At 34.9% G+C, this 13,024-nt stretch overlaps 1 protein-coding gene across 1 annotated transcript in view; it reads right to left on the bottom strand.

The window, feature by feature from the left end:
* Positions 1-6,107: 6,107 nt before the first annotated feature.
* The window catches only part of BTBD8 (BTB domain containing 8), an 82,096-nt gene continuing 75,179 nt past the window's right edge, over positions 6,108-13,024 (bottom strand). Inside the window, exons 15-18 of the mRNA XM_057713088.1 lie at positions 12,550-12,637; positions 11,928-12,067; positions 8,283-10,613; positions 6,108-6,985 (exon numbers count right to left, since the gene is read on the bottom strand). Of these exons, the coding sequence (XP_057569071.1) occupies positions 6,516-6,985; positions 8,283-10,613; positions 11,928-12,067; positions 12,550-12,637 (3,029 nt within the window). The 3' untranslated portion in view covers positions 6,108-6,515. The remainder of the gene's footprint in view (positions 6,986-8,282; positions 10,614-11,927; positions 12,068-12,549; positions 12,638-13,024) is intronic.

The raw sequence follows: 13,024 nt of genomic DNA on the forward strand, positions 1-13,024 counted from the left end.
TCATATGGTAATTCCATTTTTAGTTTTTTAAGGAACCTCCATACTGTTCTCCATAGTGGCTGTATCAATTTACATTCCCACCAACAGTGCAAGAGGGTTCCCTTTTCTCCACACCCTCTCCAGCATTTACTGTTTGTAGATTTTCGGATGATGCCCATTCTAACTGGTGTGAGGAGATGCCTCATTGTAGTTTTGAGTTGCATTTCTCTAATGATTAGTGATGTTGAGCAGCTTTTCATGTGCCTCTTGGCCATCCATATGCCTTCTTTGGAGAAATGCCTGTTTAGGTTTTCTGCCCATTTTTTGATTGGGCTGTTTGTTTTTTTAATATTGAGCTGTATGAACTGTTTATACGTTTTGGAGATTAATCCTTTGTTGATTTGTTTGCAAACATTTTCTCTGAAGGTTGTCTTTTCGTGTTGTTCATCCTCTTATTTCTATCTTTGCCATTTTTTCCTTAGTTTGGGTCTCTTTCTCCTTAATTATTCCAATGACTCCTTTACAGGTTTTCCTTCCTCCAGTCTCTTCTCTTTCTATTTTTCCACACTATGTAGCAGAGTAATCTTAATAAAAGTCCTATAATGTGCTTGCCTTTGACTTAATATATTTAAAATATTTAATATGTTTGCCTAAATGGCTTTTCCACAGACCTTGGCATGGCTTACAGGTTCTTCATGTCTTGACCTGCCTGTACTCTTCCAGCTGTATCTTCCACTGCCGTCTCACATGCATCCAGTGCTTTATTTATGTTAAACACCTCAAGTTCCTTGAAATGCTCTGTATCAGTTAGTATTCCTTGTGCTTGATCTCACCTCCTCCTGCCTCTTCCTTGATGGCCCCTGATTCGTTGATCATTCCCAACCTCTTATTTTCAAAGTGCTAAAGTTACTTCTATCTTAAAAACAACAGTAACGTCAAGCTACCACTGTCTCTTTTTCAGTCTCCTTAAAAGAATAAGCCCTACTTCTTTACTTCCTGTTCACCACTGCACCACCTAGGAAGTCCACTGTTCACCTTTCAACCCACTGTAGTCTAGTTTCTGTCCTTATTACTATGCTAAAGAAAACACCTGGAATTCTCTGGTGGCTCAGTGGTTGGGAATCTGCCTGCCAATGCAGGGTACACAGGTTTGAGCCCTGGTCCGGGAAGATCCCACATGCCACAGAGCAACTAAGCCCATGCACCACAGCCTGTGCTCTAGAGCCTGTGAGCCACAACTACTGAGCCTGAGTGCCACAACTACTGAAGGCCAAGTGCTTAGAGCCTGTGCTCAGCAACAAGAGAGACCACCTCAATGAGAAGTCCACATGCTGCAGTAAGGAGTAGCCCCTGTTCATTACCGCTAGAGAAAGCCCGCAGACAGCAAGGAAGACCCAACTCAGCGAATAAATAAATAAATAAAAGAGAAAAGAAAATATGAGTTAAAGGATAAAAATAATAATCACCCCTTAACCATGACTACTATTAGTACTTATTTCCCTCAAGTCTCTTATTATAATTATAGAAAATTGGATGTTATATTTATAAATAAATATTCTGGGTTTTTTTCATATAAGTATCTTCTCTTGACATTAAACAGATTTTTTGAAAACAATTTTAATCATTTCATAATGTGTTAATACAGATGTACCATAATTTAGCTTTTCTCCTACTGTTGACACTTAGCTAGTTTTCAATTTTCACTTATATATTTAGCTCTCTGATAAACATTTTTGTAGACAGATCTTTGTCTCAGATTCTTCTTATTTCTTAATGGCAAATCCCAAGAGGGGAAAGGACTAGGTTAAGGATATGAAGTTATAAACATTCTTTACATAGATTGCCTAATTACTTCCTGGAAAGGTAATTTACACTCTTAACAGCAACATAGGAGGATCCCAAACTTACCATTCTCTTGCTAATGTTGATTTTTTTTTTTTTTTTTTTACAAAATTTTAAAAATCCTTGCCACTTTGATAGGTTAAAGTAGAATCTCGACCTTTTTTGCCCTGCTCTGATTAGTGGTGATTATACATCCACCACCGTCTCCTCTTACCCTTGCCCTCCTAGTTCTCTTACTTCTGAATATTCCTTTTTAGTCTCCTTCTCAGGCTTCTTTTCTGACTGTTCTACAGTATTCTGTCCTCAGCCTCTTGAATGTCCCACAGGCATCACAAAAGCAGTATGTCCTAAATTAAACTCATCCCCACTCCTGAGCTTGCTTCAGTTTTTGGCTAATGATGTCATCCACCACCTAGGCGCTTCAGTCAGAATCCTGAGTCTTCGAAGATGATTCCCCCTTTCATCCCCAAATCAGTAAGTTTTTCCAGTTACATCTTAAATCTCATGTGGCCACTCTGTTCTATCTCCACAGCCATTGCCCTAGTTCAAGACTTTATTATTTTGACACTCATCACTAGTCTACCTGCCTTGAACCCTGCTCCACTCAATTGTACATACTGCTTCTGAGTGATCATTCTAAAATGCAAATCTGATCATGCTACCCTCCGGACTATACATCCCTGTCCAACTTCATCTCTTGCCTTTACCATCCATTCCCTTCTACTCTCCAGCCATATGGAACAAGAATTCCTCACTGCTCCTAAACTCTTTTCTGCCAAATGTGCCTCTGCCTTTGTCTTGTGAACTCTTACTAGTCCTAAAATAGTAAAGGAGCCTATCCAAGTATCATTCTATCACTTCTGTCTCCTGTGTACACTGATTACACTTCATGCAGAGCTTTATTCTGATACAACATAATTTTGAAAGTTTTGTTTCACAATCTCTCACTGAGATATTCAAGTACAGATACTATGCCATTCATCTTTTGATAACCAGAACTATCATAGGCCCTCAAATATGCGTGGAATTAATGCTATTTTTGATAGCAGTTAAAAATTCCTTTCTATCTTCTCCCACCACCTAATCATTTACCAAGTTCTATAATCTCAATCTACCTAATGTCTCTGTTACCAAATCCTACATTCCCCATTTCTAAGGTTGACAGAGCTATTGTAATTGTGTCTTGAGATTTGGGTGCTTCTCTAAAACAGGCTATCTTCATTACTGCTGACAGTTATCGCTTTAAAACATCTGGTTATGTTACCTAGTAACTTAAAAAACAAGTTTGATGACTATCCATTGTGAGTTGTAGGTGGTTATTTCCCCAAGAATGTGAAAACAGATTGTCCATGGAGAGTTAAAAATAAATAAATGAATGCATAATGGAAAGAGACATGATGCCTACCAAATCCAGAGCTTTGACTATTTAAACATTTAAGCATAGTATTTAATAACTTTCAGAATCCAACTCCAGCTCAGCTCTTTAGCCCTATCTTCTACCACTCTTTGTCTGCATCCTCAACACACATCCTGGTCACCATTCTTTAATGTGCTGTTATATCTAGAATGCCCTATCACCAGGCAAATTCCTATTTATCCTTGAAAGCCAGCATCAGATGTTACTTGATTGCTCCATGAGATGGTACAAAGGGGCTTTAGACTCTCTCCATAATGTTCATCAGTCCTCCACCAAGAACTCAAATTAAAAAAAGAAAAAAAAAGATTTTTGGGGGGTATAGATGGAGTTTTTGAGTCTTAGGTAAACTATGTATAAAAGCATCTTTTATACACTTCTATTTTTATTGATCTATTTTTATTGATCTGTAACATACAATCTAAGGAAAAGCAAAGTGCTTTCTATAAAAGTGCATCTTCAAGTCAAGTTGCCTGGCCTACACTTCCAGCTAGATTGCAGCCAGTCCCCTTCTTTATAGAAATTCTGAAGCATTCACTGAATATTACTTGCCTTAAGAAGCTTTCTCTAATCTTTTCTTCCTGATGATCTGTTCATAGCTTTTCCCTCTGAGCTATTACAACTCTGACGATATACAATTGTTATCTTACCAAACAAAAGTATAGTGCGTTTTCTTTTAGTTTCTTCCACTAGGGTAGCTCAACCAGGGTAAGGATGCTACATCAGTCTCCTCATGTGTAAAATAAAGATAAGAAGACATATCTCATAGAACAGTTGTAAGAATTAAATGTTAATGCATATTTAAAGCGCTTAGCACAGTGTCTAACATTTAATAAGCGCTAAATAAATTTTAGCAATTGTTTTTCAATATATGTTTGTTGAATGATAAAGAACTAGCCTGGAGTCCCTCAAGAAACAGACTGGCAGATGTGTTGTTCACAAAAGGGCATGATAAGAAAACACATATCCTGAAATTACCTAAGAGGTCATACTTAAAATTCCTTCCCTACTATCTATTTGCAAATGTGACATGAAAGAAATGAAGTTTCAATTATAAATTTGTGTCTAAGTCAGTTTATTAAAAATAACACAAAACAATTTCACATTTGGAGAAATAGAAAACATACTGTCTTGGGAACTTGTGCTGTTTCTGACTATTATTTCTTTATACTACAAATCATCTGTGAATGAATTTGTTCTCAGATTTTTTGATAAGAATCAAATGTGTGTAGTGTGGTAGAAATAACATCAAACTGAAATTAAGGAATACAGGATTCTAGCTCACAAATCAGTGTATGACCTTGGGCAATTTTAAAATTTCTCTGGGCTTCAGAGTCCTCTTTGGGAATTTGAAGGGATTAAACTAACCTCTAAATTCCCATCCAGCTTTAAGATACAAAGTTCTTTTATTTTTATTTTTTTAATTTTTGGCTGCATTGGGTCTTCGTTGCTGCGCATGGGCTTTCTCTAGTTGTGGCAAGCAGGGGCTACTCTTCATTGTGGTGCACAGTCTTCTCATTGCTGTGGCTTCTCTTGTTGCAGAGCACAGGCTCTGGGACACAACTTCAGTAGTTGTGGCACATGGGCTCAGTAGTTGTGGTGCACAGACTTGCTCTGTGCCATGTGGGATCTTCCCGGACTAGGGATCGAACCTGTGACCCCTGCATTGGCAGGTGGATTCTTAACCACTCTGCCACCAGTTAAGTCCCCGAAGTTCTAATAATACTGTTTTTTGACCTTTTTCTTATGTGGTTTTTCCCTCCTCATTAGAAACTGAACTTTTCTGGGGGGCAGGAATCAAACCTTATTTATCTTCACACTTCAGAGCCTAGAACAAATGTTTCTTGACTGTTTGAATGAATGAGTGCCCCCTGCAGAGCTTCTAGGTAAAAAAGGCATAGCAAATTTATGGTATAACACGTTAGTAGCTAATGTTAACAATATGTTATTATATAAGAGTACCAAATGATTGTGCATTAATATAATTGTTGATATTCAGTATAGTTAGATTCTCTCTGTTGATCATTTGTTGAAAACTTTGAATTTATTTTTATTTTTGGCCACGCTGCACGGCTTATAGGATCTTAGTTCCAGGGACTGAACCTGGGTCATAGCAGTGAAAGCGCCGAGTCCTAACCACTGGACCGCCAGGGAATTCCCTGAAACTTTGTTAATTTAGAAAAGGAATTCTAAACCAAAATATTTCCTTACTTCTGACATATTTTAGAGAAATTATGAGTTAGTCACAAAGCTTTGAGAGATGCCAATTCTACTAAATCCCATCATCCTAAGGGCACATCCACCAATATTAAGTAGGTAACCAAGTGTTCACTCCCCAGTAGAATTTTGTAAAAGACATTTATCTTTGCCTTTCTACCAAAATTACAGACTGAAAAACAATCTGATCAAGGAAATAAGGAACTAGAGGATATAGACAAATGGAAAAAGCAAATATACACGTATGTGTGCACACATGCACACAGTTTAAGTCAATTGTCTTATGTACCCATTTTTCAAGGTAATATTTAGTGCAGGCTTACTGCAGGTGCCGTTCCAAAATATCTCTACCATGGAACGAAAAATGGAGACTGATTAACTAACTATAAAAGGGAGTCTATACAGATAAAACGGACAGTTTTCCCACTTTTTTTGAACAAGGGCAGATGCCTTTCCTGTAACTCAAAAAGAGTTACAGGAAATTCCACTTCTCCTGTTTTAAAAATGTCAGTGAAATTTGAGATGCATTTAGTTGACAATTTCGTGGACCTGAATTGTTTGGGAAAGCCAAGGTTTTTTCTGGTATTAAGCTGTCAGCCTCAACCATACCAACCTGAGTTTGAATGTTACAGATTAATTCTACATAAATTGACACAAGCACAATAAGTTTTTTTTATTGTTAAGTTACAGTTACCATATGCAGAGCAACAAGTAAAGGGACTGTTCTACTTGTGCATTCACATTTTAAATTATTGAATGATAAACAAGTAAATAAATGATCAGTTAGGAAGGGAAAACTAAACCAAGAGTTTCCTTATGAGTCTTCTAATTTCTCTAATAATTATAGAAAACATGCTCAAGATTTTTAGAAAAACACTTTTTTCTACATGTGATATCATATTAATAAACAAACTATATTTACTTCAGTAAATTGGAAAGACTTCCTCAATATTAAGGATAGTCTATCTCTGGCTAATGCAATTATCATTTGGATATAATATAAGCATCAAAAAAGTAAAATAAAGGGTGGCATAGTTTAACATTTTCTGAAGTGTTAATACTCTTAATGCTGAGTTTCCAGTTCCAGAATTGTCCATTCCCCTTGGGGTGAACAGTCTTCAGAGGAAAAACTAGCCATGGTGATGCTTGCTGAGGAATCATCGAATGGAGATGTTAGTTCACTCCATCTGTTCAAAATGTCAACATGTGCTTTACCCTGAGGTTTTGAGCTGTCTCGTGCTAAAAGTAGTGTCTGATTGATTAGATACTGTGCTAAATTTAAGTCTTCAGGAACAGAATTTGTAATATTTAAGTTTGAATCCTGTTCAGAGAGCAGTTGCTTTAATAGTGTCCAATCTTGTTTTGCAAAGTGTTGCTCATCTTCAGAATCCATGTCCGTAACATGTGTTTCTGATTCCATTTTCTGCTCAAATGCTTCTGTTACATCCATCTCATATATTGGAGAGAGGGTTTTTGAAGGCCGATGGTCATACATGTAGATTTGTGCCACTGTGTCACAATCATCTATGTCTCCTGAAATAATTCATAATACTACACAATGTAAAAACTGCACACGTTGGTACCCTCAGAGTTCTGTAGAACAATATTAACACAATATAACAGTTATAGTCCAAAAAAAAAAAAAAACATAGAATGGGAAAAATAACATTTATACAAAGTTGACAAGATTTTTGAGGCATTTCTTTTTCTATGTTTAAAAAAAACTCAAAGGTAATGTTTAGCAGCAAAATCAACAGAGGCAACTAACAATAATTCTCCATAGTTTAATTTGAAAATTTGTGATACAGAAAACAGAAATTATTTAAACGTAAACAGAATGTGCACATATATCTAATTCACTACATAGAAACTTAAAGAGAAAAAAAGACATGGTTATTTGATGGTGACTTTTAAGGTAAGTTAGCTTTAAAGGGGGAGTAAATACATTTTATCTAAAGACTTATTTTTTCTAAAGACATATATTGCACATGCAAAGGAGGATGCAAGCAAGGACAAAAAAAGTACAACTTTAAAGAGCTCCCTGTTCTTGTGATTTTTGCTGAACAGGGACTATTGATACGTATTTTTCTTAGTTCTGGTATACAATAGCTACTCAGTCAGCCACTATTGCATACTTTAAAAGTGGGTCATAGTTCAAATTACTATAATAAGAAAGACAAACGCACAAAACAATTAGACAGGAAACCATCTATACATATGAAATAAGCCTAGGCTTTTTTCATATATTATCACTGTTTCTAAATATAGCCTCTTTTAGGAAATTTATCTTTTTACTTGAAAATTTTAGAATAGAATTATAGTGATCCTGAAAGTCTTAATCTCTGTAAAATGTATATAAATTTTAATAATTAATCTAGTTAAAATAGTTCAGTGCTTTTAGTTACATATTACTATAGTTATTGCACAACCCTCTTAGGTATATACTGGCATAGTTCCTACATCATATCCAATGTATAATAAAATTTCTAATAGTCAAGAATTCCTATGTTAAATCAGACATAAATAACTAAATAATAGCAAACTAACTTTTTCTCTTTATTCTTTCATGTAAAATCTCTTAGTAGGTTAGCTCTAATAAACAACCAAAATTTTTACTAGATATTAATTTTTCACTAACATTTTAAGTGAACAATAAAGAGTAGCTAATTTTCATCCTATTAAGAAATTTCAGTTTTCATTTAAAATTTGAATCTGTTGCTTAAGTAATTATTCCATCTAACTAAAATATAACATTCAGGGCTACCTACAACTTTAAAATTCTATAAACTCCTTTCCCTATGCATTTAGCATTTCTATGTCTGTACATTACCTGCAGATAAAGCAATATTAGCTTTTTCGGTAGCTGTAGAATGGCTCTCTTTCACTTGACCTTCCTGAGGCAGAACTTGACTATGACAGGAGTCCAGAGATTTTGTAGAGCTGTTCTTTGGTATGTCAGAATTGGGTTCTCTCTGATGAAGTTCCAGATGACATGGTCTTTCTTGAGATTTTATATCACTACCTGAAAGTTTGCTGCGTGGCTGAAAGTCATCATCCACATTGCTTCCACTCTTCACTTTTTTATCTTCTGGAGGAAGCTGTCTGCCTCCTTTGGACAGGACATCTGTTGTGCAATTTTTTTCTATGGCTGAAGCACTCTGTTTATCCTTTCTTGAAGAGTCAATGCTACTAATACCCACGGGAGAGCTTTTTTTAATATATACATTATTGCCTTTCTCTTGTCTACATTCTAAAGTACTATCTTCACTTCCTTGTGAGTATCTGGAGTAGCAGGTCCTTCCATGATGTTCATGAGAAATGGCATCAAAAACATCAGAAGGTGAAAGAGAATCTACAGAAGGCTGAAAGGGAGCATGGACTTCCCCTTCGTCAGATCCTAGTTCTTCACATTCATCTACTGAAAGTAAAACTGACCTTTTAAAATTTTTCGTTGCACGAAACTCGTGACTTTCATTTTCAGTTGCATCTTCAAAGGCTAAATTAATTATTCCCTGAAACTGCTGAAGAGCTGGGTTAGATGTAGAGAAATTTTCTGCAACATTTTCAGCTTCAGACCTTTCATCTTCTGTTTCATCTGCTGAGGAAGAAACCTGATCTACTTCCTGAGCAAACTGGACACTGCCTCGTGGAGTATTTTCTTTATCCCTAGGGTGGACGATTGTAGATCGAGACCAAATTTCGGGCCTTTTCCTAGGAATCTCCTCATCACTTGTCGAATTAACTTGGAAAAGATCATTACTACTTTGCTTTCTCATTTTCACTTCAATTCTTAAGTTACTATCATATATTTTTAATTCTTCAGGAGTACTGGTATCACTGCTACTTCTTCCAAGAAAATCGTGGCACAGCATAGTGCCACATTTAGAAACACCTCTGTCATTTGACCCGTCATCATCCTGAGACCCTCCAGCATCATAGTCTTCAGATCTAGGCTTTATGTCGTCAGAGGATGTTGTAGCACTGCCACTGTCAGATTCAGGACTCCCTCTCTGATGCAGAACGCTAGTACTCAAATTCCAGTGACTCATGAATGGAGCTTCTGGAGTTTCATGGCTCTCCGGAGTTTCTGTTGTTTCCATATCTTTAGGAGAATTTTTCTCTGATATTTGTTCCAAAAAACACTTGGAGGAAGTATTTGAGTCTACTGTAGCATGTCTGTCTTCATTCATGGCATAGTCGTCAGACAACTGATTAGGAATTATCTGTTCTTCTACATGAATTTTAGATTTTCTGTCATCTTGACCAGAATTTAAGGTACTATTTGTCTTTTCAGGAACACAAGGTAACACATCTTTCATGCATTTAATGTTTAATTTTTTGTTTGTATCTTTTCTCCCTACTTGCTTTTCCCTAACTGATACTAAATGGACTTGCTCTACTTTTGTTGAGTCTAAGTCACAAACTGGATTAGAGTTCAAAGAGTTTTCATTCGGATTTGAAATCAGGGATTTTAGAGCAGTGGTGCTATAAAATTTTGGATCTACATTATCACTCTCATCAGAATGACAATGTATTTTAGCTGGGTTGCAATGATCTGTTTTTTTGTGACCAGAAAAATCTGTTTCACTTTTATCTGAACAAATCTGTTTTGATTTCAGTTCATGTTTTATTAGTTTATCCAGATTTGAAATATTTTGGCATTCTAACACCAACTTCTCTTTTTCTTGACTGTTTAACGGCTTTTGTGGGTCAAGTATGCATGGGGAGTAAAATGCTTCTGTATCACTGATTTCGGCTGTGAGATTAATTAGAGGTTCATAAGGCTTCTCTTCAGAAATATTGCCTTTGTTACTATTATCACATACATCATGAAGCACACTTTTTTGGACAACAGATAGTTCACTTTTTAAAGGTCTTTGAGAAGAAGGCTGAGTCTTCAATATAACCTGTCCAGGAAGTGTTTTCTGTTTTGAATCTTTGTTATTCAAAGTTTCACCTTTCTTAGATTGATTTAGGTTTTTAGGCACTGCTACTATTTTTGCACTCATCTTAGGCAAAGTTGTTTGTCCTTGTTTGACAGGTTTTTTCTTAGGTGTTTGTTTATCAGCAGTTGTATTGTGGTCCAATTTTGTCACATTTTCATCAGACTGCCTTGAAGAGACTGAAGATTTTACTGAATTTGGTGACTCTCCTTGGGATCCTAAGGAAAGAAAATTCAAAAATATACCTTCCAGTTTGTGAGTGAAATTCAATATTTGTTTTTAAATCCCTTTAGAAGAAATAAAATAGGTAACAACGAAATGGTAACATATGATCAAACAGACAATTTAACAAATTAGGAGTTAGTGACATGATAAAATAAAAATTTTTATTACAAAATACAGAGGACGTATTCTAATATCTTAAGTAAAATTATTAAAATAGGATCTCTATTCCTCAACTTGTAAAGAGCATTGATCTTTATGCCAGAATTGGATTTACATAAATATATGGGGGTAGAAAAATCTGATTTTCTTATGCCAAAAGAGCAGTAAGGGTCTTTCTTTCCTTTGAAGTTCTGGGAGGAAAAACAGACTGTTTCACACAGCTGAAAAGGAGAATCAAGCTAAACACAAAACAGAAATGTTGAAATTGTTGCAATTTTTTTCCTCAAACAGTAACAAAACTAATTTATTTCTCATAACCAGATTACTATTATTGTAGCTCATTAGGGTTAACAATTGGATCTGCAGCTGAAACTAAAGCTGGTAACTGGAAGGAAAGAGGATTAATTTGGGGAATTCATTTGTTTATAATGGTTGAAGTCCTAGAGATGATATTTCGAGCACTTAAATCTGTCAAAAAGAATTACCAAATCTTTTAAAATGTTTAATTTTTAGCTGTTACTAGAACATGAATAATTTTTCTCTGGCTTATTTTTAAATTTACTTTCAGTATTAATTCATTACCTACCTCAAAACAGTTTTCAGCATTTTACAAACTGCTCTTACACATGTGAATGCTTAATGCATAAAGCAAAATAATTTTTAAAATCAGTTATTATATTAGCAATCTGATCAGTATTCTTCTGTTTCTTAGAACATGGAAAAACAACAGGCATAGCACAGAGTCCAGGGGGAAAATTCTAAATTCTTCCTCTCTACGTATTACAGCTCTCTAGGTTGTACCATTACTTTTTAAAGAGCTCTGTAGTGTTGCTGTTGCAGATAGAATTCTTAATAGTTGTCAATGAAACTTTGAAGAAACACAGGCATAATATAAAGACCAGAAATGCAGATAACCTAGTGACTCCCTTAATAATTTTTTTCACAAAAGAAAATAACTAGTCACACAAAATACAAAAATATTCGTCTGAAAAGTAGAAGAATAAAATCTCATCTCTAAAGTATTAAATGAATGTAAAATGAGTGAAACCATGTTATATTTTGCTTATTTGCTGCTAAAGTTTCAGAATCAGAGTTCTGCTTATTCAACTTAAACAAGGAAGTAATACCTAGGAGCATTTCAGCTTTACCTTGGGTTTTAGCAGGATTAACTGCGGCATTCTTTGTCCTCTGCGGAGCTGCAGCACATCCACTGCCACTTCCTCTTTTCTTTACAGTTGCCTGTGCTACTGGATCACTGTATCCTTTGCTGGTGACTTTCTTTAGCACACTAAGAAAAATTATTTGTGTTGAGCATTACACTGAGATTCCAAAACATAATTTTTTAAAATACCCATACATGAAATATTTTTTCTCAACACTGTAAATCAACTATACTTCAGTTAAAAAAAAAAAAGACAAAAAAACAAAGAAAAGAAAAATATTTTTTCTCAAAGAAGTAAAAAATATATCTCTTTTCTGAAAATAGAAAACACCGTAGGTTCAGAAGTGTTTAAGTTTATAAAACTGTAGCTCAACTATGGGAAAGCAATGAATGCATAATAAGGTGCCACAAGTATAAATTATTCTTCTATCGTTTTGCATCAATCATTTTTGCATAATAAATAAGAAAAGTTTTAAAATATCACTATGTAAATATACTAAATTTTCTAACAGAGGAAAGATATTTTAACAATATTTAGCTAGAAGTTAGAATATAATTAACTTCCAGAGAAAGCTAATGTCTAGGTAAAACAATGAATGAAGATTTACCTGTTATTTATATTAGTTTCTTGTTCATGAATGCTTTTTTTATTAGAACTCCCATTGGTAACCTTTGAAACAGGTCGAGATTTTATTGCTGTAAATTAAGAAGAGTGAGTCATGTGATTGAACAGTAAATATGTAATAATTGTGTATAAATTCACTGGTCATACACTATATACAAAATTAAATGTTAGGGAGAGAAAAACTGTTTTCCTCAGTTTGCATGAATATATACTAAAATCTTTTTGGCATTTGAAACTAAATAAAAGTCCAAACATAGGTTCATTTTTTTCTAAGAACTTTGTTCCTAAAAAGCTCCTCAAGAGCTATTAAAAATTAGAGTGCTACATATATACAATGGACTATTACTCAGCCATAAAAAGGAATTAAACTGAGTTATTTGTAGTGAGGTGGATGGACCTAGAGACTGTCATACTGAATGAAGTAAGTCAGAAAGAGAAAAACAAATACTGTATGCTAA

Source organism: Hippopotamus amphibius, chromosome 1, assembly GCF_030028045.1.
Source record: "Hippopotamus amphibius kiboko isolate mHipAmp2 chromosome 1, mHipAmp2.hap2, whole genome shotgun sequence".
NCBI classification, from domain to species: Eukaryota; Metazoa; Chordata; class Mammalia; order Artiodactyla; family Hippopotamidae; genus Hippopotamus; species Hippopotamus amphibius.